The following is a 25,453-nucleotide window of genomic DNA, read 5'->3' as shown; positions in this document are numbered from 1 at the left end:
TCCCACACACGCTTTATTCCAAAAAATCCAGGGAAGACATGTCCAATCCTCTTGGACTGGAGAGAGCATGCCTGACAAAAGAGGAGAGGGAGGGCTAGAAATACCGCCCACCGCCCGGCTCCCCCTCTGGAGGGCATCACGCAGACAAGGGGAAGCTGCTGTCCAGCTGGTGACGGGGAGGACCTTTCCCACTGCCCCCCAGCACCAGCCACAGTCAGAAAGAGGTGGGTGAGCGGGAAAGTGTCGCACCGTCACTGCCACCCGCGATCAGTCAAGTGCTGCACTGGGTGAGTCACAGGTTTGGGGGGGGGCAGGAGGAAGAGCCGCGTTGCTGGTGTGAACAGATCAGTGGGAAGCGGGGGCCGCATGACGAACAGAGGGGAAAGTGGCAAAGAGTTAAAGCCCCAGCCCAGCAAATGCCTTCCCGAGCACAGGGGGAAGGGATGAAAGACCACCCCTTTCCAAAGAACTAGGGAACCCGGTATTTACAAGTACAGTTTGTGGGTTCCTTCAGCCCACCACGAAACGGAGCCTTCCAAAGGCCTTGTGGGCTGCCCCAGGCTGCGGCAACCCCTTGCCTCTCATGCCATGGGGCAGCTGTGGGAGGGGCGCATTGTGGCAGTGAGGAGCAGCAACAGCCTGGATCCCTCGGTGGTGACCAGCTATGCCAGCCCCATCTCCTCTAGGACACTTCGGGGAGACTCGTCCTCCTGTAACAGGGAGAGAAGGAAGGGGAAGGAGCCAAATCAGGTGGGCAATGACACACACACACACACACACACTCCCCAGGGCAAACTGAGGCTCACCCTGGGGACATGAAGGGGTTCATGGCAACAGAAGTCACTCTGGAGACAAAAGCCTTAGTACCAGAGAGGAAGCGGTGAGGGGATAAGCACTCTGTGTATGCTCAGAGTTCCCCTCAAGCCTCACTGCCCTTGGCCCCTAACAGCAGCAGGAAGGGCTGTCATCCCCACCCCTCCGGCTGGGACTCCCGCCTGCATTTTGCCAGCTAACCCTCACCTCCCCACAGCTAACTGGGGGAAAGGCAAAGGGGGAGAAATATAAAGATGCCATTGCTGCATCTCCCTCCTTTCCTGCCCCCCCCAGCCCACATAATCACAGGAGTGCTGGCTGGCTGGCTGGCAGCAGAAAGGAGGCAGAGTCGCCCACGCGCACCGCAGAGAGAGAGAGAGAGAGACTGAACAGAGCCAGGCTCTCCCTGGGTGACTCACTGGATGCACCACAGCCAGGTGGACGTTGCGTGCGCTGGATGGGAGCTCCTCCAACTGCCTCCCCGCTCCTTCCGTCCCTCCCAGCCCCGACGCTAGTGCAGCACAGCAGGGTCCACCACGCCCCTCTCCTGTGCCTACGGGAAGGGGACAGGCCCCCTGCGCCCTGAGGCCCCTTCCCCTTGGGCATGCAGAGCCCCCATGCAGGGCCCCACCTCTACCTCCTGCAAGAGGTCTGCCTGCTCGATGGCCTTCAGGACACTCTTCTTGGAGGTGTCTTGCACTTCGCCCCCCATCAGGAATTCGTCCAGAATGAAATACGCCTTCTCAAAGTTGAAGATTATGTCCAGCTCACACACCTGAAAGGGAGGGGGAACACAGCGCTTGGTGACAGGGATGGGAACCAAGCTGCCCCCCAAGATCAAAAAGACCCCAAGCATGACGTAGATGCACGGAAGGAGAAGAGAAGCACACCGCTCCCCGGCATTAGCAGGCATTACCAGGGCTGGCTGCCAAGACCTCGTTAAGGCCAATTAGCAGCCACACTTAGCTGGATTTCATTAACGGTGATAGGCAGGGATAAGACCTGGATTTCGGGCCTGTGTGTGTGTGTGTGTGTGTGTGTGTGTGTGTGTGTGTGTGTGTGTGTCTCTCTCTCTCTCTCTCTCTCTCTCTCTCTCTCTATGTCTGCCAAGAGCCAGCTTAGGAGAGGGAAACAGGCGGCAACTCCAATGAGGGGCCAAAAAAAGGCCAGGCAGAAGGGATTAAGGAGTCAGACTTAATGCAAGAGGGATGAGCATTAGGCATAACTGCCACTTCCTCCTCCTGCCAGTCCCCACCCCCAGCACTGGGCAATTGCTCAGCTCAATGGGAGAAGGTCCAGATGCTCAGCCCTGCCAAGGAAGGCAGTCTTTGCAGGAAGTCAAAACCCAGCAGCTTCCGGCTGGCAGACGCTGGGGCCATTGGCAATGCCTGAGATAGAGTCTACTTGAAACCCAGCCCTTGCCAGCCTCGGGGGGGGGGGGAGGGGGGTGCAGGACGGTGGGAACTCCTTGGTCCCCAGGAAAGGAACTGCGGAGACTTGGACCCAGGGGGACCCACACAGGCCTCTGAGAGACTGGGGAAGAGGGAGATGGGCCAAAGCAGCAGACTCTCCCCCCCCACCCCCGCTCCACCCAACCCCACTTTGGTACTTACACTGCCAAAGTACTTGTCCAGCAGCTCCACGTATCGGTGAATCAGCTCCAGGGTGATGAGTTCATTGTCCTGGCCTTCGATGGCACAGCAGAAGTAGAGGCTGGCATACCTGGTGGGAGAAAGAAACGAAGGGGTTGCAGTCACATGGCCTCCCCTCCCACCAGTTAGCTGGTAGCCCCCTTCCCTCCCTCTACTGGGCAGGGATACAGCAGCCCACGGCCAGGAAGCTCCGATGGCCTTCCGCAGTTCCAAGTGGGCCCATGGGGATGGCGAGGCCTGGGTTCCTTCCTTGAACTACCCCTTCGCCTAGAGAACATCGGGACATCCTGGGAACCATCTCCACCCCCACGCTGGAAGGAGGCACGACCACCGCAAACGACACTCCAAAGCGAGCCGGTCCTTTGCAGAGAAGGGCAGCCAAACTCAAGGCCTTCCCCCAACAGTTCGTCTCTGCCTCTGCACAGGAGGGTAGGAGGAGGAAGCCGCCGCCGCTGCCATGGTGGCAGGGAATGCCTGACCACGACCCTTTCAGTCCGTCCCAAAGGCCAGGCTTCCCCTCACCCCCCCCACGCCTGCTCTCCTGCCTTCCTACTCCTGAGAGTGACCCCGAAAGCAGGAGCACCCCCACCCCCACCCCCAGGATGCAGACGAGACAAACGGGAGGTTCCAAACGGGGGGGGGGGCTCTGCGCAGGATCCATGACCGAAACTGGCAACAGAAGGGAGCCTTTGGTCTGGAGGCTTCCTAGGGCAGAGCTCAGCACCTCTGCCCCTACTATCCAGCTGAGGGAGGGAGGGACGGAAGGGTGTTGAACAGTTTGCGAACACGGTCAGCACCTCCATCCTTGAAGAGCTGGTGCCGATAGGACAGAAATAGATGTCTTGTTTCCTCCAAAACAAGAGGCCTGCTTCTGAGCTGGGTGGAGTTGGGGTGGCCAGGGAGAAGGGGCAGAAAGCTGCAAGCAGACGGCACCAATCCTCCACCATCACAGAGGAAGAATCACAAACATCTGATGCTGGAGGTTTCCTCCCCACCCTCCCCATCCGGCAAGAGCAAGGTGGGCCATTGTCCAAGGATCTCAGCCCTCCCCATTAAGTCCAGCTTGACCCAGAGGCCCCTCAGCCCAATATGGCCCCCTTTCTTCCACTGGGCACCTGGAAGGCCCCGAGAAGAGCAGGTCAAGTGGGGGAAGGACCCGGAGCAGACGGTGCCCCCAGGAGAGGCCTTCCTGTGGGGGCTCTGAGGAAAGGCCTCCCTGCCCGCCCGCCTGCCTAGGAGACTTCTGCCAGCAGGCTGAAGTGGTGTGCAAAGTTTGTTCCTTTGTAATGTTTGTGCCCTTATTGTTTTCAGCTTTAAATACTGTCTTGTGATGATGATGTAAGCCACCTTGGGTCCTTTTTAAGGGGAAAAGAGGAGTACAACTCTTTTCAAATATACAAAGCAAGCACCGCCTGCAGCATCCTGCTTGTGTCCTCCCAAGGCTGCCGGGCCACCCTCTCAATGCATGCAAGGCACAGTAGGAAGGGGGGGGGTTAGCTGTTTACCTTTTGTAGACCACCTTGAGGTCTCGCCACTCGAGGAAGCTGCACATCTTGGGCTTACGGGCCAGGACCACCTGCATGAGCTCCCGGACCATCTTCTTCTTGTCCTTGTCCGAGGTGGCCAGATACCATTTCTGGAGGCGCAGCTTCCCCTGCCGGCTGAAGAGGAGCATGAACCGCATCTGGGTTTGCAAAAGGGTGGGTGGGTGGGTGTTGCAAACAGTTAGCGCATCCGGGCCTCCTCCTCCTTCGGGGAAAAGCCCCTCCGAAAGAAAAGTGGGGGGTCCTGTGAGGAAGGGGCGGCTCATCCCTCTTCCTCTGCTCCTTTGCAGGGAGATTTTTTGGAAAGGAGGCGAATTGGGGGCGGCGGCCCCTGTGTGTGTGTGTGTGTGTGTGTGTGTGTGTGTGTGTTGGGGCTGCCTTGCCCTGCCCTGCCCAGCCCGAGACAAGCCCCCAGCCCTCGGCGGAGCTGCAAGGGCTCTCCTCGCGTGCACGGCAGGCCCAAAGGGGCCCCGATCCACCCCTTTCCCGAGAGGAAGGGAGGGCCCCGCCCGGCCCGAGGGAGCCCGCCTCCCGCCCTCCCTCCCTCCCTCCCTCCCTCCGGGCCGGCCCAGGATGGCGGAGACCCCCTCGGCGCCCCGCGAGACCCTCCAGCAGCCCGAGAGGCCGGGCGGGCGAGCGGTCAGGCAGGCGGCCGGCTGGCCTTCCCTCCCTCCCTCCCTCGCGCCCTTCCCCTCTGCACATGGTCCGGGGCGCTCTCGTGGTCGCGGCGCTGCCCCCCCCCCCCCGCCTGGCCCTTCCCTTGAGTAGGTGGGGGGTGGGCGGCGGGCTGCTGGAGTTGCCCTCCGGCCCGGAAGTACTGGCGGCGGCGGCGGCGACTCAGCCACGTGGGAGGAAGAGACGGACGGACGGACGGACGGACAGGCAGAGCCCCCCCCCCCACCCGCACCGCATCCTTCCTTCTTTCCCTCCCGCCCTCCTTCCTTGGGGGGGGGGTTCCTCACCATGGCGGCGGCGGCGGAGCAGAGGCAGTGTGTCCCTCGCGGGGCCCCGTCCGTCCGTCCGTCCCTCGCTCCCTCCCTGCCTCCTTTCTTCCTCCCGAGAAGAACCTGCCCAGGTGCCTCCCGCCGGGCCCCACCTCCCAAGTCCGCGCAGGCGCCTGACTCCCGCTTCCGGGATGCGCCTGGGGAGGCGGGCGCCGAGTCTCCATGGCGATGGGCGGGGGCGGTGACGGTTGCCAGAGCGACGGCAGAGGGCGCTGGTTGGTCGGCTGGGAAGGCGGGTGGAGCTCGTCGCCGTGGCGACCGGAAGAGTGCAGGGCGCAGGTTGCTATGGCGACGCCGGCGCTGCCCTCCTGACGTCCTCCGGGAAAGATGCTGCAGGGAGCGGGAGGGGCGCGCGCGGGGAGGGGGGGGAGAGGGGAGGGGAGCTGCCACGTGGTATCGAGGAGTGGCCCCAGCGGGGCTTCCCGAAGGCCCCCCCCCCGCCCGGCGCTGACCTCCCGCCCGGAGATGCTTTTTGCTTTGCTCAGCCCCGCCCTGGCCCTTCTGCCAGGCATGGGTTGCCCTCCCCGTAATGGCGCCCACTCAGAAGCGGGAGGGGGGGGTGATTCGACACGCTGAGCAAACCATGCGGATGAGAAGGGTGGTGGCTGGCCTGCCCCCCCCCAAACAAGGGGCAAGCTCTTCCCGTCCCCACCCTCACCCCAAGCTCAGCCTCTTCCATGCAGATGCCCCCCCCAGGCGCCCTAACCCTGCTATCCCTTACCCTCTGCCCCCCCCCTCCGGTCGGCCTCACTGCCCAGCGCAGAGAGGGGTTCCCCGAGAAGGCTGACCTCCGGCCAAGCCTGGCATTGAAAGTACTGTAAGTCCCCAAGGAGGGAGGCCGGCCAGAGAGAAGCCACCGTTCCCCCCCCCCCCAGGCAGGCCATGCCCAGAACACAGGCTGGGGGGGGGGGGCTGAGCCTATAGGGACAGTATTTCAACCCCCTTTGGGGCAAGATGCTGGCTTCTCTTGACACCCCCCCCCCCCCCGAGTCCAGGGATGGCAGGAGCAGCCCGAAGACCTGCCTGCCCAGACAGGGTAGAGGAGTCTTCCTCCTCCTCCTGCTCTTGCAGCCGGTTTCCCCAAATGGAATACATACTAAAGTCAAAGCGGCTGCCAGAGCAATCTTTGCGTTTTATTATTCTATTTCAGAGGAAGGCTGCAAAACATCACCACTCCATATGGAAACATTTGGATATATAAATATAGATCATATTTCTGTACAACTGTTAACACAAATGTGAAAAAATAGTCTCATCTTGCAATAAAACTAGAACTCTCTTTATAAATACTGAGTTTTGAGGCAGCACAAGGCGGACGATCCTTATGTGCCAGGCACAGTTTGGCATCAGAGGAGGCATTCAAAAGAGATTGGCCTGCAGGGTCTTTGGAGTCACCTGCCTGGGCTACAGTGGGGTCTCTACTTAAGAACTTAATCCGTATTGGAAGGTGGTTCTCAAGTTGAAAAGTTCTTATGTTGAATCTGCATTTCCCATAGGAATGCATTGAAAACCATTTAATCCGTATCTGCTCTTTTCCGTCCATAGAAACTACAGTGGAACCTCTACTTAAGAACTTAATCCGTTTTGGAATGGTGTTCTTAAGTTGAAACGTTCTTAAGTTGAAGCAAAATTTCCCATAGGAATGGACTGAAAACCAATTAATCCGTTCTGGCTGTTTTTTTATTATGTAGAGGTGCGTTCATAAATTGAAGCATTAGTTCCCATAGGAACTAATGCAAAGCTGGTTAATACGTACTCTACCACTAGGGGGAGAATTTTTTTTGACCTAAGATGACCTAAGGTTAAAAAAAGAGCAGGAAAGGTTTTTTTTCCTGTTCTTATCTTGGATTTCTGTTCTCAAGTAGAAGCAAAATTTAGCAAATGGAGCTGTTCTTAAGTTGGATTGTTCTTAAGTAGGGACGTTCTTAAGTAGAGACCCCACTGTACTTGTCTCGGTCTGGGGGGGGGATGGCAGGGCAAGAGTGGCCAGAGGGCTCCCCGCCCCGAAGGCTCCGGAACCATCCCAATAGCAGAAGCCCTCTCTGTGTGTGTGTGTGTGTGTGTGTGTGTGTGTGTGTGTGTGTGTGTGTGTGTGTGTGTGTGTGTGTGTGTGTGTGTGTGTGTGTGTGTGTGTGTGTGTGTGTGTGTGTGTGTGTGTGTGTGTGTGTGTGTGTGTGTGTGTGAGAGAGAGAGAGAGAGAGAGAGAGAGAGAGAGAGAGAGAGAGAGAGAGAGAGAGAGAGAGAGAAACCTCCTGGTGCTCCCTCTGCCAGAGAGTGCACTTAGGACTTGTCACCAAGATCTGTTTCAGGAAAATGCCATCACAGATCGCATTATGGTCTGAGGGTTAAGAAGGGACTTGCTTTTCCGATTGCTCAAGATCTTCAGAGCTTTTTTTGCCTCGTGTGTTTGCTTCCGCACTTTGGCTTACAAACAGTTCCAGGCTTTCAGGTGTGCCCACAGTGCTCTGTCAGACCTGAGAGTAACCGGTACACCCTCATACCTTTCATCATTGTCATCATCACCACCACAGAGTACAAAAAAATAAGAAAATTATATATTATGCTTTCTTCCTGTTCTGTGCTCTATAATCCACTCCTTCTTTGGCACAGGAAAAACAAAGTAGCTAGACTCACTGAAACGGGTGGTCTGGATCCTGTCTGCTCACTCTCTACAAGGGAGCAGACGCTCCAAGGGGTCACCTTCCCTCCCAACACATACCAGGCAAATAAAAACGCGGGGTGGGTGGGTTGCCAGATCCCTGGCTCCATCCAGTGTAAACCGTCAGTGCTTTAAAGTCACGTAGCCCTCACTGTGCAAGGGCTCCAATTCAATGCGAAACTCCAGGGTCTCCCGGGGGGGTTGTTGGCCTCAGGTGACACAAGTTGTCAGAAGTGTTTTGTTTGGAGTCACTTTCTGCAGCACTCTTTCTGGACGCCAGTTGTGACTTCTGCCCAACAAAAGAAGCCTGGGGTGACAGAGATCCCCCCCCTCCTCTGGAGGGTCGTGTGAGCGTCCCAGAGGCCGGCTCTGAGAGGCTCCCTTCTCAGGCCATGGCACAGGGAGGTTCGCTGGGGAGGAGGCAGCTTGTTCCAAGCTTCCCCTCAAGAGTGAAGTGAAGGACAAGGGCTGGACCCAGATCTCTTTGGGAAAACAAACACGGCAGAAGAGGAAGGGCAGAGTTTCCTTCTGAGCATCCAGGGTGGGAGGCGCTCACGGTTCCATCACCTGTCCCATGAAAAGGATGGCACCTGCAACAGGGAAAGCAGAGGGGAATATCTCCCGTCAGCACGGGCTCTGGGTGGAAAATCAAGGGCTGCAACAGGACTCACTTCTCCTCTTGCAGGGAAAAATGAGGCAAGGCCACCCCAAAGCCAGCCACAAGGGGGCACCAAACAGCTGCACAAACCTGCACAAAACCCGCCTTGGCCTTTCCAGCCAGCAGGGGTCAGTGTAGGGCTTGAGATGCACCAGAGGAACCGCCGCCGCCCTCCATGACGCCTCCACTAAGCAAAAGGCAAAGGAGGAGCCTTGGCTACAGAGGGCAGGCTGGAAGCCCATCTCCTCGCTCTCTCTCCCCAAGTCACGGCCAGGACTCGCACCTGGCCAGAAGCGATGGGCCCACCTCCTGGTTCCAGCCTTGAGCCCGGTTCTGGGTCTGCAGGAGACCCTAAATGCTGAAAGGCTGAGACCTGACCGGGGAAAGAGGTTGGGCAGGAAAGCCCTGGAGGCTCCCACGGAGGCAACTGTTCCAGAAGCAAAAGGGGAATCCTTGGGCCCTTTTGCTGGAGAGTCATGGGGTCTGAGCACGGCACCTGGACGCTCAGGGGGCAGCCCCCACCCCCACCCCCCACCCGGGATGCTCTTACCTGTGGGATTGTGCCGCACAACAAACAGGAAGGGCCTGTCCATCACGATCTCCAAGGGGGCCATCCGGGAATAGATGATTGCAGCTGGAAGGAGAGGAGCAAGAGCAGTGGGAAGGGGTGTCAGGTTTGGGCCCCAGGTGGGCCAGGCCAGTCACAGCAGCCTCAAAATTGCCCCGTGAATGAACGGGCAGAACCGCCGAGATGCAAGGCCTTAGGGCTCGCCCGGGGCTCAAGCCCTGCTGCTCCCCAGTGGAGTGGCTCCTTCCCACCCTCTTCTCGGGCGGGCGGGCAGTCAGTCAGTCAGGCGGAATAAGGGATTTCTCTCCTCCAGACACTCTTGTGAGGGACGTGGCTCCGCAAAGGGGCCAGGCATGGGGCAAGAGCCGTGCCGAACAGGAAGGGCCAGGAGGGGAAACACCCCCCTCCCCTCCCCTCCCCTCCCCTCCCCTCCCAGCAGACATCCCACTTGGGACCCACCTGTGGCAGACGAGGCCTCCGTCCCGCTCTCATTGACCTCAATCTTCACCTTCTGGAGGGCCTGAGCCACAAAGAGCAGCTCTTGTTCTGAAAAGAAGGGTGAGCCGCCGTGAGCAGGGGAGAGGCCAGTGGAGGGACCGGCTGGAAAAGCCCCCCCCCCGCAAAGGCCAGGGGAGTGGAGGGAAGTGGTGGCCCTTCTGAGGGTGGCCTGCCACTCCCTGCCCCAGGCCAGGGACAGGGCCCAGGTCCGGCTGGAGCGAGCGAGCAAGCAAGCGACTGAGCCGGAGGACCAAGCACATGGGCTGGTGGACTGCTGGAAAGCAGGAACCCTCCCAGTCCTGCAAGTCAAGGAGGGCTCCAGTGCCTTGAATGGGGGAGGGGGCACCCCTCTCAGACCACAGGGCTGCCTTAGTGGCACCCCTGAAGGCACGGCACAGCCACGCCCCCTCCTCACCCCAAACTGCTACCGGACGTTTCTGTGCAAAGCCAAGCTGGGAAACCCCCAGAGTGGCCCTGGGAGCCGTCTGCTCCCACTCTGCACATGCTCTGTTGTCACCTCCAGGCCCAAGGGCTGCAGCTGTGCCACAGCGCACAACGAGGATCACACCACCCAGCCAGCGCGGAGGAGAGCCCAAGGGCATCCATCCCATGGGGGCCCAAGGGTACAGACCTGAAAGGCTACTGAAGTTGGCCTTGTGGGCGCTGAACATGTCCTTCATCCCCAGGGTCTTCAGCGGCCCTCGGAGGTCGGCTTCACTCTCCAAAGAGAACCTACCAGGCAGGCAGGAGAAGGAGGGGAAAACCGGGTCAGTGGGGAAGCCTGGTCTCCAGGAGGGGACGGACGGTGCTGCAGTGGCCCGGTATCTGGACAGGGGGAAAGGGTGAATCCTCTGGCCTGCTCTCAGGGGATTCGGCATTCCCCCTCCCCCACACTCATACACACCCCCTCCCCCCTCCCGCAGGGTGAGAAGGGTGCCAAAGGCAGAGCAGGAACCTACTTTGGCAGGACAAGGAGGCGCGTCACCCGTGTCATGTTGCTTTTCCACTCGGCCACCACCTGGGCATTGAGGATGCCAGTCAAGGCGGACAACGGGGTGTCGATCTCAAAGGGGGCTGCGATTAGCATGCTGAGGGTTTCCCCCTGGTAGGGCAGCTCAATGACATCATAGTCCACCTGCTCAGAGGTGGAGAACTCACCTGAGATTCGGAAGGAATGAAAAATCGGTGAGTCCCCTCACTGGCATCAGGGCAACTTAGCCAAGAGCGAGGCTTAATGTCCCACTGGGGAAGTGCCCCCCCCCGGAGGTCTTCCCCCCCCCAGGGCAAACGGTGCCACCCAGCCCTGCAGTGCAGGATCATTGAGGCTGTCGTGAGGCAAGGAGGGAAAAGCCACTCCAGCCACCCTGTTCTAGCTGCACGGGCTCCGTGGGGACTGGGGTGTATGAGGTGGGGAGGAGCTGCCAGGCCATCCCACCCCCTCCCACCAGCAGGGCAGACCCCCCCCTCCAACATACACACACTCCAGCCATTGCTCACCATAGTTGAATTGGGCAGTCTGCTCCATCATTGGCACTGAGATGGTGCTGCCCCCCACCTTGTGAAAGAGGCGCTGCCGGGTGGCTTTCTCTGGGAAGGGCAGGTGCCAGAGGCCCTTAAAATGGATGGCATTCACCAGCACCAGGCGGGTCATCGGGTCCAAGACCCCTTCGCGCAGGAAGTCCTGGATCATGCCTGGAACGAAGAAGGCACAGAGATAGGGGGATGTGGAAAGAGCCCAGGAGGCCGGGCATCTGAATTTCCCTTTGGAGACTGTCTGGACCAGCGTGCAGGGGGAGCCATCCCGCCTCAGCCCCTTGGCCCTGGACTCATCCCCGAGAGCCAAGGATCCTGCCTGCTACCTTCCAGAGAGCTCCGTTCTGCCCAGAGGGTCACCCAGCCTGGCAGCCACGGCTTGGCCACGAACTCCCAGCCCTTGTTTTTCTCATTCCCTAGGCTGCCATCGCCCTGACTTCTCTGGCCCCTGGAGAGACTTGGGGAGCTCCCCCTCCTCCCCCTCCCTGACTTTCCAGGGATTCCCTCTGCTTGAGGCTTGACTTGCGCCTCCTCACCTGCAGTGTGCTGCTCCACCCAGCTGTTGATGATGTGGCGGGCACGCTCACTCTCCGTGAAATTCACTTGCTTAACCATCTGCCGAAAAACCCGGTAGAAACGCGGCATGAACCCGCTGGCCAGCACCAGGTCCCTTTGCACGAAGAGGGCATCGGCCGTCTCCACCACGTCCTTCTTGCTTGGGTCTGTCAGGGCCTTCTGGAGCCACCGCAGGGACCTGGGGACCCCCCTCTCTGCATGAGAAGCAGGGAGAGACAGTCAACTAGGACGCCTCCCTCTCCCCCGGGAGCCGAGGCCTGCAGACAGAAACCTTCCAGAGGTTGCAAGGGGGGTGTATGGGAATGGGTATTTCCTGCATAAAATGTGTGTGCGTGTGTGTGCGTGCGTGTGCTGCTCACAGCGGGAGCTATGAGTCTAGAACAAGCCGCATGGGGCCTCCTCTTCTCACAACTCTCTTAGTCTACTAGGAGGAGGCCGGGGAAGAAAACGGGGGGGGGGGGGGAGGAATGGAGTTTTATGCCACTCCCCTCTTGGCGGGGGGGGGCTGTGGCATCCCACTCTTCCCTGCTAATTTCAATGTTGGGGAAGGGTTGGGCTATAAAAATCCTCTGGGCTGCCCAAGTGGTGCTTGCCCAGCGCCATGGGAGAAATGGCCCGCCATCTGTGCAGATCCAGGCCTCCAATGACTACATCCAGTTGGACTCCGGTGAGACAGGGGAGGCTTGAGAGCACGCGGGCACCCTTCTTCTGTGTCCCCTTTTGCCACCCGCTGGACCATGCAGCCTCCCAGAGAGCCACCTCTACACAATGAACCTTTGCAGGCTGCCTGTCCTCACCATAACTCAAAGAACCTCTGCGGGATCCTTCCTGGATGCCAACCCAAACCGCCCAGCAACACAGGAGATGCAAGAAGTGGGGCCAGATCCATCCTTCTGGGGGGAAAGGACAGTAAGTCTCTTCCCCCTCACCCCTTGCACCAAGGACCAGCCTGACGCCAGATGTCTCTCTGAGCAAAGCGTCCGCACACGTCCCTCTGCTCCACTGCCTGTGGGATTCTGTGGGCTTGAAGACGGCACGGTGGCTCCCCCTTGGTGACTGATCATGGGCACATGTGGCCACCTGCCCAGTGATTCCCACACCGTCGTCTGACAGTGGAAGCAGCTCAGCCTTCTCTCTGGAAGGGCGACCTTTGCAGATGCTTCGCCGTCAGCCCATGAGACGCGCCCTCAAAGGACGCCGGGCCTGGGTGGCGGGAGGGGAACCGCCTCTCTTCTGTGTCCCTAAACCCAACCCTGGGTAGGGCAGTTGCAGAAGGGAAGCACACCAGTACCGTGGGGGTGCCTTGTGTGGGGTAGTCTGGGATCAACTCCTGCATCAGATTGGCGGGAGGGGAGAGGTTGTGACTCTGGCAATACCCACAGCTACTTCCCTGGGCTCAGAATCATTTTCTGGAAGGCTCAGCCATGTGAGCCCACCCAGAGAATGCTCGAATCTGCTGCTCTCATGAACCCCAGCCAGCACTAGCGGGGGGGGGGGGTAAGAGATGATGGAAGTTGCCCTAAAGCGACATCCCTGCTCCCACTCTGGTCCATGAAAGCAGGGGGCTTTAAAATTACAGAGGTGCCTTTTTCTACTTCCCCTCACTTAAAACGGTGGTGTCAGGTTTCCTCTTGGGAACCAGGGTTAGGGTGAGGGGGAGCACCTCCTTGTTTAAGGAAAGGATCCCTCTGAAAGACAGGCTGCTCAGACTGAGATCCCATCTCAGGCAAACTTGGCATTCCGTGCTCATCCTTCCCCCTTTCTCTTCCTGTTTTTTGAATGCCACATTTTTTTGTCCTCAGCACCAAACAAGCAAAGGAGGTTCCATCTAAGCAAGTGTAAAACAATTCATATCAGGGACCAGGAAGGAAAACTGAACCTTCAGGAAGTCTCTGGTTTAGGAATGCGGGAACTTTCTTTGGTGTCTGCAGTACAAAATCCTGGGCCATAGAACCACATTGCCTTGGAATAATGTGCCTGCCTTGCCATCAGGAAAAAAGGCTGACGAGCAGAGGCTAGCCTCAGAGTTGACGAAAGAATGTCAGCAAACAAGATGGTCTGCAGGATCCCCTCTTATAAGACACCAGGCACGGGGAATACCCAGAACATGATCCCTTTCTTCATCACTTAAATCTCCCCCCAAACCCAAAGCATTTGACATGGCTGCAAAGATGCTGGGGGGGGGGCACATGAAGGAGGGTTTGGTTTTCCCGGTCCTGCTTGTAGGCCACCATTTGGGGCAAATGACCGGGCCGTAGGAGAAGGGAAAGTGGCCTGCAGGGGCTCGCATCTGACTCCAGGTGGCTCTTTCTAGGGGATGCCCCTCAAGGCACACTGAGTGCACACTGACATTGACCACTGTGGATGTTAAAAGGAAGCAACAGGGGTTGGGGTCAGCAGGGGTCAGGGGCTCCAACATGCTTCAGATTTAGGGCCCTGTGTGTACACCAGTCTTCAGAGCCCTCCGACTGAGCTGAGGAACAGCTCATGGCCCTGTGCCCACTTCCTCACCATTCACTCCATATCCCATGGCTTCCTTGATCTGTCCACGGGTCTCTCCTGCAGCAGCCATCTGCAGCATAGCCAAGACGGAAGCTGCACCATAAGGTGAAAAGGCCACATTGCGGTCTTTGGAACCCTTCGCCACTTCCTGGAAGACCTTGATGCCAAAGTCCGTGGAGAGCCTGGCCAGGCGGGAGACTCCAGGGCCCGGAGAGGGCACCAGGGCCTGGGTGAGGGTGGCATAAAAAACCAAAGCCAGGAGGGGCAGGGGCTTCTTCATCCTGGGGAGGAGAGAGAAGAGTCAAGGGGGATGAAGGGAGCAACCTAGGCAGAACCCTTCGGGTGGAGAAGCTGCGGCCAAACAAACTAGCCCGAGGTCTATGGCTTCCCGTAGGAGAACATCCACTCCACCAGTCCTTTCAAGAAACTTGTCCTGGGTGTGTGGGGGGGGGGGAGCAGAGGAGTTCCCCCCTCAGATTCCCCTCAATCCAGCTCCTAGTTTCGTGGCCTTCGATGCACACGCAGGTCCCCCCCCCCCGACCTTCCAAATGCGGGCGGGGGGGGGCGGCGGCGGCGGCGGCGGCTTCTGGTCTTCCGGACGCCCAACGGCCGGCGGCGGCGGGAGGAGCGCGTCCTGCGAAGGGGAGCGAGCGGGGCTCTTCTTACCTGGGAGCTGAGCGGAGAGTGGCCTTCTCGTTCGGGGCACCGGCGGGCGGATCTTCCCGGCGCTGCTGCTGCTGCTTCTGTTGGCGCTTCGGCTCGTCGCCGGGGCCCTCCTTTTATGCTCGCCCGTCAGCCGCGGGCCAGGAAGCCGCGATGAAGTCACCGCCGCCTGGGCGGCTTTCCTCGCCGCTCCCCCGGGCGCTGCAACGAGCCGCCCCGCCGCCCCCGCCCCCGCCCCGCGCGCTCCCCAGGCCGGGTGGGACCATCTCTGAATCATGGCCAGAAAGCGGGGGAGGGGGGGCGCGGAGGCGGCGGATGGTGGATGAGTGCTTGTCCCGGGGGGGGGGGGAAGCTTCGTCGCACCCACCTCCCCCACCCCACCCCACCCGACCCCTCCCTCGGCGCGCCAGCGGGGCCCGGCTGCCACTCCAGAGGCCGGGAGAGAGCGGCGGGGGCCGCGGGGATGGCGGTGGGGATTGCTGGGGAACGAAGGTGGACCGCGTCTCCCAGAGGACGCTGGAGACCAGGAGGTGCCTTCGGGCGAGGGGGAGGGAGGGGGGAGAGAGAGAGAGAGAGAGCCATTGGACTCGTTGGGGCTCCGTGCTCCATTCACCGCCGGGTGTGTGTGTGTGTGTGTGTGTGTGTGTGTGTGTGTGTGTGTGTGTGGAGAGATGTCTGTCCCCATTTTGCCCCAGTGCTCCGGTAGAAAAGAATTGCTGAAAAGCTGGAACCAGAGTCACAAAGGAGGGGCGGGTTGCCCTGGGAGGAGGGGGGCGGTCTGGCTGCCAGGGGTGTCTGGGACTGAAGACCACCCTGGGGCTCCTGCCTTCTGCACCCGGCCATCATCATCAGCGGGGCCACTTCTTGCTCTCTTGCACTTCAGGACCCTTGATCAACAGGTGGGTGGGGGCCGCTGTTGCCAGCCAAAGGCCACCCTGACAGAGTCCACCACCGGGACAGGCCGGGGCTGCTGAGGCAGATTGCCCAGTGACGCCCTGCGGACGAAAGGAAGCCAGTAAACCCGCTCCTCTTTCCAGAACACTTGGGATTCCCCCATGACCTCTGCTACTCCAGGCCTCTTTGGGTTGAGCAACCCAGACCCTGGCCAGGAAGGTCATCCCCGGGGGAAGGAAATGGGGGAAACCCTTCTACGCACACAGGGAGGAAGGAAGGAGGGAAGGTCAGGCAGGGGCTGTGCAGCAGCTAGGAAGGGCCATGGACTGCAGCTTCCCTCAAGGGCTAGCACATGTATGCACTTTCCATGTGCCCTAGTCCCCCACCCCCACTGCAGCCATGCGGCACCAGCCTTCCCCTCGTACAGCCCAGAAGGCAGGGTGATGTAGTGGAGAGATTGTCAGCTAGGACTCCAGAGGCTCACGTTCAAATTGCTGTTCAGATCAGCCCTGGAAATTAGCAAGGTTGGCAAGAAATTTGCAAGATGTGGAGCTGCTGATGGCACACAGCTCTACATCTCCTTTTCACCTACTTCAGTGGATGCCGTTCTTTCCTTTCAGCGCTGCCTGGAGTCTGTACTGGAATGGATGCAGCTGAATGGGTTGAGGCTGAACCTGGACAAGACAGAGGTCTTGAGGGTGGGCGGTCCCTCCATCAGCAGTTTGTGTGACTCCCTTTCTTTTGGGGGGACGACCCCCACCGCAAAAAGCGAGGTTCGCAGCTTGGGGATACATCGGGACCCGGCGCTTACCATGGAAATCTAGGTGCCGTCCCTGGCCCGTTCCGCCTATTTTCATCTATGGCAGATTGCTCAGCTGCGACCATATCTTGATGGGGGGGGGGCTCACTACTCTTGTCCATGCGCTCGTAATCTTGAGACTAGACCATTGTAATGCAGTCTACATGGGGCTGCCTTTGAGATTGATGCGGAAACTTCAGATGGTGCAAAATGTGGCAGGCAGGCTTCTTAGTGGGTGAGAAAATACCAACATTATCTCCCCCACTCTAGCTGCTCTGCATTGGTTGCCCATCCATTTCTGCATTGATTTCAAAGTGCTAATGATGATGTACAAAGCCCGGTTTGGGACCTCGATACTTGGCAATCGTCTTCTCCCACCTAGGTCTACCCGAATCACTTGACATAGCCAGCAGGGATGGCTGAGTGGCCTAACACCGAGAGAGGCCCAGAAGGAAAGAACAAGAAACCGGGCCTTCTCGGCAGTGGCCCCTCACCTCTGGAATAGCCTCTCAACCGAAATCCGTCTGGCTCCCTCGCTGGGTGTTTTCAAAAGCCATTTAAACACCTGGCTCTTTAGGCAGGCCTTCCCTCCAGTCAATTAACTGATTTTTCTGTTTCTTGAACTCTTCCATCTTGGCAATGTATTTAGTAATAAGTGTTAAGTTTTTGAGTTTTGAAGGATTTCATTATGTTTGTTATATTGTTATGTTTTATTATTTATGTAAGCCGCCCCGAGTAGACCTTGTCTGGGGTGGGGTGGGGTACAAGTCTAATAAAAGTAAAGTAAAGGTGGGGAGGAAGTTGGAAAGCAGCCCTTGAAGCTCTCAGGAACCTCAAGCAAAGCCCTATTAGGGTCACCATGATTCAGAACGGACTTGACAGCGCAGAACAAGAACTATGATCAGCCTGTCCCAAGAACTGGACCCTCTTAACTCTGAGAATTCAGATGCTGATACCCAGCAGAGAAGTGTGTGTGTGTGTGTGTGTGTGTGTGTGTGTGTGTGTGTGTGTGTGTGTGTGTGAGGATCCTTTCTCTGGTTGGGGGGGGTAGCAGGAGTTAAGAGTCATCCTCCATCCGGCTTGTGCATGAGAGAAAAGACGTGCCTGACACATGGGTCGCATCCAGATGCTCTTTCTGAGCTCTCCCCCCCCCCCCCGCTTATCCTTCACAGGCCCCAAATAGCACCACATGCCTCTCCCACGCTCTGCCTGGGACACTCACGCTCCAAACATCCGAAGAAGCAGCAGGACTCCTGGCTTGTGTTGGAAAGGGGAGGGCAGGTCCAGCAGCCCACTCCCTCAGCTGGAGAGCATCCTTCCAGCCAGTGGGCAAGCCGCTCCCCTGTGTCTCTGCCCTGGGGTGGGGGTGGGGGGGGTGGGGACACCCACCCTGTCCCAACCCCCCGCCCACAAAAAATGAGAAACCTTTGCCATGCGCTCCCCCCCCCCCATGAGTGCAACCCCTATGCTCAAGAGCATTCCAGGCTGCCTGCTCAGCCAGGCCTTAGCTGTCCAGGGGCTGACGGCTGGAGCCCAGGCCCAATTCCCACATGGAAGAAGAGGAAGCAGCAGCGTCAGCCGCCTGCCACTCAGCAGAGAGGGGCGGGGGGGGCGGGTGAGGGGAGCTTGCACGCATAGGCAGGGATTTTCTAGAACTGCAGCACATTTCCACTGCAGTTGCCCAGCAACTCACTGTTTGTCCACCACTCTGTGGGCCTGGACGAGAGCCTCCTCCAGAGGTCCCGTCGTCAGCGGTCAGGAAGAGAGCAGCAGCGGGCGAGCAGCGAGCCTTCCTGTCTGTCTGAGCCCTGGAAGAGGAATCAGATCCCGCTAGTTCTCCGTTTCTCGTCACAATGGGATCCCCACTACAACCATCCCCTCTAGGTCACCATGCTTATTATGTGCCTGCCTACATTCAATGAAACCCGGTACCTACCTGTTCAGCTGAATGCCAGCAATTGTCCTGCTGCTGGGAACTGGGCAGAGCGGTGGGAAGGAGGCGTTTGGACCAGAAGAGAAGCCGGGAAACCAGCAGAAGGCGAGACTAGGGAGAAGGGGGGGCGTGGCCGTTCTGGGGAGCCCCGAGGCCTGGATGGGCCAGATTTCTCAGCTCCAGCACCCAAGGGAGCTCATCCCACCCAGGAGCAAACAGGGCTCGCTGTCTCCCTGCACCTTTTGCCTGGTCCTTCCCACCTCCACCACAGGCACAAGAAAGGCGCACTGGGAAGGATCCTCCTCTGCCCAGAGCATCGTGAACGCCTTTTGTTTCCAGCAAAGGGGCTTTTTCTGCTGCTGCTGATGGAGGAAGGACAGAGACCGGATCCTTTGTAGGGGGCTGTCCCGGTTGGCTCTGGGCAGCGCCACCTGCTTTACCCCTGAGCCCACAGGTTGAGCAGGGTTCCCGCACAGAGCTCACCGGTGCCACTCCCCCTATTTCCACCCTGCAAAAGCAGAGAAGGGGGTGGGACCGGGTCTCCTCCTTCCTCACCCTTCAGCCGCCTGCCCTGGAACTAGACAAGACCTGACGTGGGGAATAAAACTGAGCCCCACTGGCACTGAAGAGTCTTACAGATGCTCCCCTCTGAAAGCCTGGAGATGCTTGCAGGAAACAAGTGGGTGGACAGCTGGTGGTGGTGGCGGCGGCAGTGGTGATGGTGGTGGCTGCGGCAGCAGTGGTCAGGGGGGCTGTTCCATAGAGCCTGCTGCTGTCCCCGGTGGCGGTCTACACCCAGGCAGCAGTGGCTGTGGAGGCCAGGTGTGAGAGACCTCTGCTGCCCTTGTGCTCCACGGGTGGCCTTCTCAGGAGCCTCGAGTGGGACATAGGAGGTAGGCTTTACCAACCCTTTGGACCTGCTGGGCAGGGCTCATCTTGTCCTCCCCCCTCCCACCAGGAGATTCTCCCCCCTCCCCCTGTAGTTCATTCAGTGAGGCCTCCTCCTCCTCTTCCTCCTTCTCCTCCCGCCCCCGCCCCAATCAGCTGCCAAGGAAGGCAGAGCCCCATCCTGAAGAAGACAGGCTGAGGCTGCCTGAGCTTGTCTAGCCGAGCTCTGCTGGAAGTTTGTTCAAAGACCGGGCACTCCCAGGGCAGGCAGGCTAGCCAGTGGGCAAATAGGGGTGGGCAGAGTGCCAGAGGTGACTGAGTGGGTTGTGTGTCACTGCACACCCAGAGAAAGGGGTGGGGAGCATCACACGTCTAGACAGCCCCCAAAGCTCAACCTCCCCCCTTCCAGTCTCGCCTGTGGCTTCTGCACATGCAGTTCTTAAAAGACAGAGATGAAGGCTGTGCTCCCAGATCCAAAGCCCTTTACCTAAGGAAGGGCTGCTCTTGGTTTTCATGGGAAAACAGTCTGGACATGCTCTCGAGACGGATGACTTGCTATCCAACATCTTCCATGAATATAGCTCATTTTGATGCTAAAAGAGGCTCCTGGGAAGCCCCCCCCCCACACACACACACACACTGAAGACTTCGAAATACTCCCAGAGAACTCAGGAATCTTGGAACACCCTCCATCAACCCCCCCACCCCAATCTTGGTGAAGCGTTCTTGATTCACAAGTGTGCTTCCACGATTCATCTTTCCAGTTATATGGTCTTTATCTCTTCTTGCTCCCAGGGAGACTTGACTCAGCTCCACATCATTCCCAGCTCTGATAAGCCTGGCTGGAGCCCAGGACCAAGGCAGGCACCATGTTAGGATCTGCCACAGCAGTGTCTTAAGCCTTCCACATGCTGCTCAGGGGCAAAATCCAAAGGTACGGGGGCGTGGATCAATCTTGGGAGGAGAACTGGAGCCCCAAGTCAATGAGAAAGGTGCTTTGCACATGGTCAGAGGCTCTACATTTTAGCCATTAATTCTCCACCGCAGGACAGAAACAACCATATGCTGGTCACCAGGGTAGAGCACGACTAGCCAAATGGGTAGGTTTCCTTGCCTGGTGAAACCCACTCTGCTGCCAGTCCCTTTGCTGGATCAGCCCAAGACAGCGGCACCTCCTTTGCCAGGAGAGCCTGGGTGGGGCAACCCACCCTTTGTGCTTTGGGCTCACAGCTACCCACCCTCTGCCTGTGGCACTTCCCCTTTAGGATGTCTCTGTGTGGCTGGCATTGTGCTGAAGTGCAGGTCTGACCCTGCCCCCCAACCCCGGAAGCCCAGAGCCTGAGATCAAGAAACCTGTGAAGATGGGGAGGGGAGGGGAGGGGGCACAGCCTGGCATCTCTCTCTCTCTTGTACATGCAAAGTCTTAGTAGTTTTGCATTCTTTCTTTCTGGAGGTTCTCTCAGCTTTGGAGAACCAGCCAGATCAGGCAAGTATAAGGCCTAACCCTGGCGCGCTCCAGTTGGGCAATTTGACCAGTCCCATCATTCCCAGCCAACATGACACTGGGAGTGATGGGTGGGTGAGAAATGTAGCCCCACAGGCCTCGAGGAAGGTTGGCGGGGGGGGGGCAGAACTGGCTGCTGGGGTCACAAGACAGATAGACCAAGAACAGGAGCCCGGCTGCTTCCGGGGCAGCTGTCAGGGTGGCCAGGAGTTGCCAGTGGCTATCAGCACTTCCAGACAACCGACGCTCCTGGCTTGCTGCCAGTTCCACTCCAAAAACCCCCTCTTTGCATGATGAGTCACCCTGAGACCCCTGCTCACCATCCAAGCTGGGGAGTCCCCCCCCCTTGTCTCCTGCAAAACATCCAGTCTGCTTTCCTGTCGCCTGCACTCTTGTCTCTTGGCCTCTCCCTGCAGGGCCTGATACGAGGCCTCCTCACTTCCTTGCCATTCCAGATGTTTCCGGAGGGGGCTCAGATGTTTACAAGGGCCAGCAAGGGGTTTGTCCCAGCAAAGAATAAATGCCTGCCAGGGAGTTTCCAAGCTGGATGCATGGGTTTTGGGATGGCAGGGATGGCCCAGGCAGAGGCCATCAGCTGATACCGCCCCTCTGTCTTCCCATTCGGGATGGCCAACTAAATCTCCTCTCTCCGCTGCCTTCTTCTGCCACCTCTGTGGGAAGCAGGGCGGCTTGCTGGGCAAGGTTGCCCTTTCCTCGAAAAGCTCAGGTGTGCCAGGTTTTGGGCGAGCTCCTAGATTCACCTCTGAGCCTGGGCGCCCAGGTCTTGGTGGCAGCCAGGAGTGCATTGGCCCAGTCAAAGTTGGCACAGTCGTTCTGCCCGTTCCTGGAGACTCCTGACTAGGCTTTGACAGCATATGCCTAAGTTACTTCGGAAAAGCCTAGCCTTCCATGGCTCAAGAAGCCACTCAGAAACAGGGCTGAGAGGTTGTGCAGGTGCGCGCGGGGGGGGGGGGGGGACAGGCGGTGGGCCCTCTGTGCCAGATTCACTCCCTTAAAAGGGGCCAGTGGGCCCATCTCCTCTTTCATTCCAGGAGAGCCATCCTCTACCACAAGGAGGGCCAGAGGAGAGTCCTTTTTAAAAGGCTCTCCTCCCCGCAACGCCCCCCCGCCAGGAGCCATGATTCTAGGGAGGGGATGAAGCAGCCCCCCCCCGCCGCCGCCGCCGCCGCCGCCGCCACAGCCTCAGACTCAGCAGGCGGAGGGAGTCCTGGAGGCGCTCCCGGCGAACCACCAGAGGAGCCCCCTTCCGCCTCCGCTTCTGTGTACCTGGACGTCTCGCTGTGCCCTTAAGGCAAAGCAGAGGGGCTCCCTTTGGGTGAGGAGTGGGCGGCCGTCCTGTGGGGAGGGGAGAGAGAGAGAGTTCCCCCCTCGGTGTGCCCTCGACGTGGAGAGCCGCCCACGGACGGTCAGGGCTGGCGAGGCCCAGGCTCACCCGAAGGGCCCTCTGTTGAGCGTCTCTCCGTCGGGCTTCGGCAAGGATTTCTGGCACCCTGGTGAAGATTTGGCGAGGGCCTCCGCCGCCCTCCCCTTCCCTTCCCTTCCCTTCCCCCCCGCCGCCGCCTTCGCCGTGCGTGCGTGACTCACGGGGCTGGCAGCGGGCCTTGCCAATCCCTCCCTCCTCTTCCAGACGCGAGACTCATTCCCACAGCCGGGAGTCTGGGGCTCCCCTTCAGCCGCCTCCCCTTTCTCCGGGTTGGCTCTCGATGACCCTTCAGGGCTGAGGGTTCCTCCAGGCCTGCCTGCAAGCCGCACGGGCTGACATGCCGCGGCCGTGAGGTGGCCTTCGGGTGCCTGGAATGCAGGGCGGGGGCCAGACGGACACGTTCCCCGGCTGGCGAGCTCCATCCAACACGTGGAAGGACCCGAGTGGGACTCCGCCTTCGTCCTCCTCACCACCCCGTGGTGCACGAGAGCGGAGCACAAGGGCGGGTTCTGTACATCTTTCGAGGGCTCCCCTCCTGCCCCTCACCCACCACCCTCACCCCGGGTCTCTGCGGTTAGTCGTTCCGGGAAAAACTCCCCGGACTCGCAGTTGCCTCTGAGGGGGCAGGATCTCTCAGGCTCGGCTCCGGCAGAAGGAGATCCGCGTGACGCCCCCCCCCCGCTGCCCTCCCCTCCCTCCCGGCCGCCTGAGCCAGCCTGGGAGGAGGGCGGAGGCGCCGGGAGGAGCCACTCGGCGGCCAGAGCCCCCGCCCAGCAGCAGCAGCAGCAGCCGGGTGGCAGAAAAGGGGCGAAGCCGGGCGCCGGGGTGCGCGTGGCTGGCTGGCAGAGGCGTGCACGTGTCCCCAAAGAAGGCGCAGATGCACACGTAGAAACGTTTTTCAAACATTTCCGCGGAATGTCAAGGCGGAGTCAAGAAGACTGACAGCGGGTGACCCACCTTCCGCCTCGGGGTTGCCGGTCCTTAAACCAGCTTCCAGAAAAACATCTACTTCTGCTTCAGTGGCTACGCTAAAGCCTTTGACTGTGTGGACCACAACACACTATGCCAATAGTTGTTTTGGGGTTTTGTGGCTCTCTGGCCGTGGCCTGAAGGTTGTTCTTCCTGACGTTTCACCAGTCTGTGGCCGGCCTCTTCGGAGGACAGGAGTAGGAACTCTGTCCATGCTCTGTTCCTACTCCAGTCCTCTGAAGATGCTGGCCACAGAGACTGGCGAAGTGTCAGGAAGGACAACCTTCAGAACACGACCAAAGAGCCCGAAAAAAACCCACAACCACCATCAGATCCCGGCTCTGAAAGCCTTCGATAATACATTAAACTATGGCAAGTCCTTAAAGAAATGGGAGTGCCTGAGCACCTTATCTGTCTCCTGAGAAACCTATACGTGGGACAGGAAGCAACAGTTAGAACTGGACATGGAACAACTGATTGGTTCAAAATTGGGAAAGGAGTACGACAAGGCTTTATATTGTCCCCCTGCTTATTTAACTTATATGCAGAATACATCATGCAAAAGGCTGGACTGAATGAATCCCAAGCCGGAACTAAGATTGCCGGAAGAAATATCGACCACCTCAGATATGCAGATGATACCACTCTGATGGCAGAAAGTGAGGAGGAATTAAAGAACCTCTTAATGAGGATGAAAGAGGAGAGCGCCAAAAATGGCCTGAAACTCAACATCAAAAAAACTAAGATCATGGCTGTGACAACCCCAGACCTACTGGGATATGCCACAGTTTCACTAAGCTGCCACCAACCATTCCCTGTAAGGAGTCACACAGACCAGGAATGGATTTTTAACAAACAAAGGAATAAGGTTTATTTAAATAACACACAGGGAAAAATAAAATGATCAAGTGAATAAGATACAGTAACGTGGCTTAGTTTCAATCACACATACACCAGTTTGGTTCACACAGAACACCTTTACATAAAGCACAGACCCTGAACCTATCAGTTCTGGCTACCCCTAAAGACACCTGAACCTATCAGGTTGGTACTGACTGACACACAGTAGTACCCTGTCTGACACACAGACTCCCACTCCAGCTTCTTCTTCTCAGCTCTCCTCCAGCTTCTCCTAACTTCTCCACACAAACTCCACATATATATACAGTACAGCCCCTCCTCCTGATGTCCCGCCTTCCACTCCCCATAGGATGGAACTTTCCCTCCAAACCCATGACAGACAGGTAACATCAGTGCTGTATGTAACACCTCCCCTCTTTATAAGTTGTTTTGTAGGGGGAAAGCTAAAGTGCTTTTCACCAAAAAACAACCTGGATCCAAAACATACAAAAACAGTTATACATACAATACCATACTTACTTATACTTACACTAGGATAACCATATCAATTAGGCATTTAAACATTTACCATTTACAATACATCAAGTTACCTTTATTCATACAAACCAAACATGTTTAATAAACAAATACTTTAAACCTTTGGTCACCAAAATATATACATAGTCCATGTTTCTTTCGCCGTCTTCATTCTTCAGGTCTTCTTGACAAGGCGTCAGCAACACAGTTCACTGACCCTCTGACCACCTTCACTTCAAAGTCATAGTCTTGCAGGTTTAAAGCCCACCTCATAAGTTTACTATTGTGGGTTTTCATTGTCTTTAACCATTGCAGTGGTGAATGGTCAGTGCACAGAACAAAATGTCTTCCCCAGATGTAAGGCTTGGCCTTCTGGATCGCGTAGACTATGGCCAGGCACTCCTTTTCCACAGTTGCCAAATGTCTCTCACCTTTCTGGAGTTTCCTACTCAGGTAGGACACTGGATGCTGGTCACCATTCTCATCCTCCTGGCAAAGAACTGCTCCTACCCCGCTGTTAGACGCATCGGTGTAGATGATGAACTCCCGGTCGAAGTCTGGAGCACGCAGCACTGGATAGTTGATGAGGGCCTCCTTCAACCTCTGGAACGCCTCCTCACAGTCGCTGGTCCACGGGATGCGGTCATCAGTCTTCTTCCTCGTCAGATCGGTCAGCGGAGCCGCAATCTCGCTAAACCTCGGGATGAACTTTCTGTAGTAGCCCACCAACCCAAGAAATGATTTGACTTTTTTCTTGGTGTTGGGTCTGGGCCAATCACGAACTGCTTCTATTTTGGCCTCTAGGGGTTTTATCACTCCTCCCCCTACTATGTGACCCAAGTATTTTATTTCTGGGCTACCCAGCTGCAGTTTGTTCTCTTTGCAGAGCCTAGGCCACCGCACTTCCTCCCCTGGGTTAAAGTGCCTCTCCCTGCCTTTGTGGTCATACCATGTTTTCTGTCTGACCTTCTGAGC

The 25,453-nt window shown here is 58.0% G+C and overlaps 2 protein-coding genes across 8 annotated transcripts; both read right to left on the bottom strand.

Annotated features, from left to right (window-relative positions):
• On the bottom strand, window positions 1-5,139 carry AP1S1 (adaptor related protein complex 1 subunit sigma 1). Of its 2 annotated transcripts, none has more exons than XM_020790464.3 (5): window positions 4,972-5,139; window positions 3,971-4,149; window positions 2,427-2,535; window positions 1,445-1,588; window positions 1-710 (listed from the first exon to the last, which is right to left on the bottom strand). In XM_020790464.3, the coding sequence occupies exons 1-5, from the start codon at window positions 4,972-4,974 to the stop codon at window positions 663-665; spliced, it is 483 nt and encodes a 160-aa protein (XP_020646123.3). In that variant the 5' UTR covers window positions 4,975-5,139; the 3' UTR covers window positions 1-662. The 2 variants fall into 2 exon arrangements, with proteins under 2 accessions (XP_020646123.3, XP_020646124.3); XM_020790465.3 differs by having other exon boundaries at window positions 1,451-1,588; window positions 4,972-5,107.
• A 986-nt stretch (window positions 5,140-6,125) lies between these two features.
• Window positions 6,126-22,520, bottom strand: SERPINE1 (serpin family E member 1). 6 transcript variants are annotated; one of them, XM_072977348.2, is made up of 10 exons: window positions 22,294-22,520; window positions 18,057-18,171; window positions 14,017-14,288; window positions 11,466-11,699; window positions 10,894-11,088; window positions 10,356-10,554; window positions 10,028-10,128; window positions 9,358-9,444; window positions 8,881-8,964; window positions 6,126-8,262 (listed from the first exon to the last, which is right to left on the bottom strand). In XM_072977348.2, the coding sequence occupies exons 3-10, from the start codon at window positions 14,285-14,287 to the stop codon at window positions 8,225-8,227; spliced, it is 1,209 nt and encodes a 402-aa protein (XP_072833449.1). In that variant the 5' UTR covers window position 14,288; window positions 18,057-18,171; window positions 22,294-22,520; the 3' UTR covers window positions 6,126-8,224. The 6 variants fall into 6 exon arrangements, with proteins under 6 accessions (XP_072833449.1, XP_072833448.1, XP_072833447.1 ...); XM_072977347.2 differs by lacking the exon at window positions 22,294-22,520 and adding an exon at window positions 18,300-19,275; XM_072977346.2 differs by lacking the exon at window positions 22,294-22,520 and having other exon boundaries at window positions 18,057-19,275.
• Window positions 22,521-25,453: the final 2,933 nt, after the last annotated feature.

Source organism: Pogona vitticeps, chromosome 6, assembly GCF_051106095.1.
Source record: "Pogona vitticeps strain Pit_001003342236 chromosome 6, PviZW2.1, whole genome shotgun sequence".
NCBI classification, from domain to species: Eukaryota; Metazoa; Chordata; class Lepidosauria; order Squamata; family Agamidae; genus Pogona; species Pogona vitticeps.
Note: the sequence above shows the minus strand (reverse complement) of the source record. Positions and strands in the feature narration are given on the sequence as shown.

Bases quoted from the DNA above. Each gene is read 5' to 3' on its own strand.
- SERPINE1 (XM_072977342.2), bottom strand. From the start codon at position 15,355: ATGGGGACAGACATCTCTCCACACACACACACACACACACACACACAC. The intron at 10,555-10,893 runs GTGAGCAATGGC...TCCGAATCTCAG, and splicing joins GACTGCCCAATTCAACTATG to GTGAGTTCTCCACCTCTGAG. The intron at 8,965-9,357 runs GTGGGTCCCAAG...CTCTCCTTCCAG, and splicing joins GGAGGCCTCGTCTGCCACAG to CTGCAATCATCTATTCCCGG.
- AP1S1 (XM_020790464.3), bottom strand. The intron at 1,589-2,426 runs GTAAGTACCAAA...CCTCCCTTTCAG, and splicing joins TGGACAAGTACTTTGGCAGT to GTGTGTGAGCTGGACATAAT. The intron at 711-1,444 runs GTGGGGCCCTGC...TCCCTGTTACAG, and splicing joins ACCTCTTGCAGGAGGTAGAG to GAGGACGAGTCTCCCCGAAG.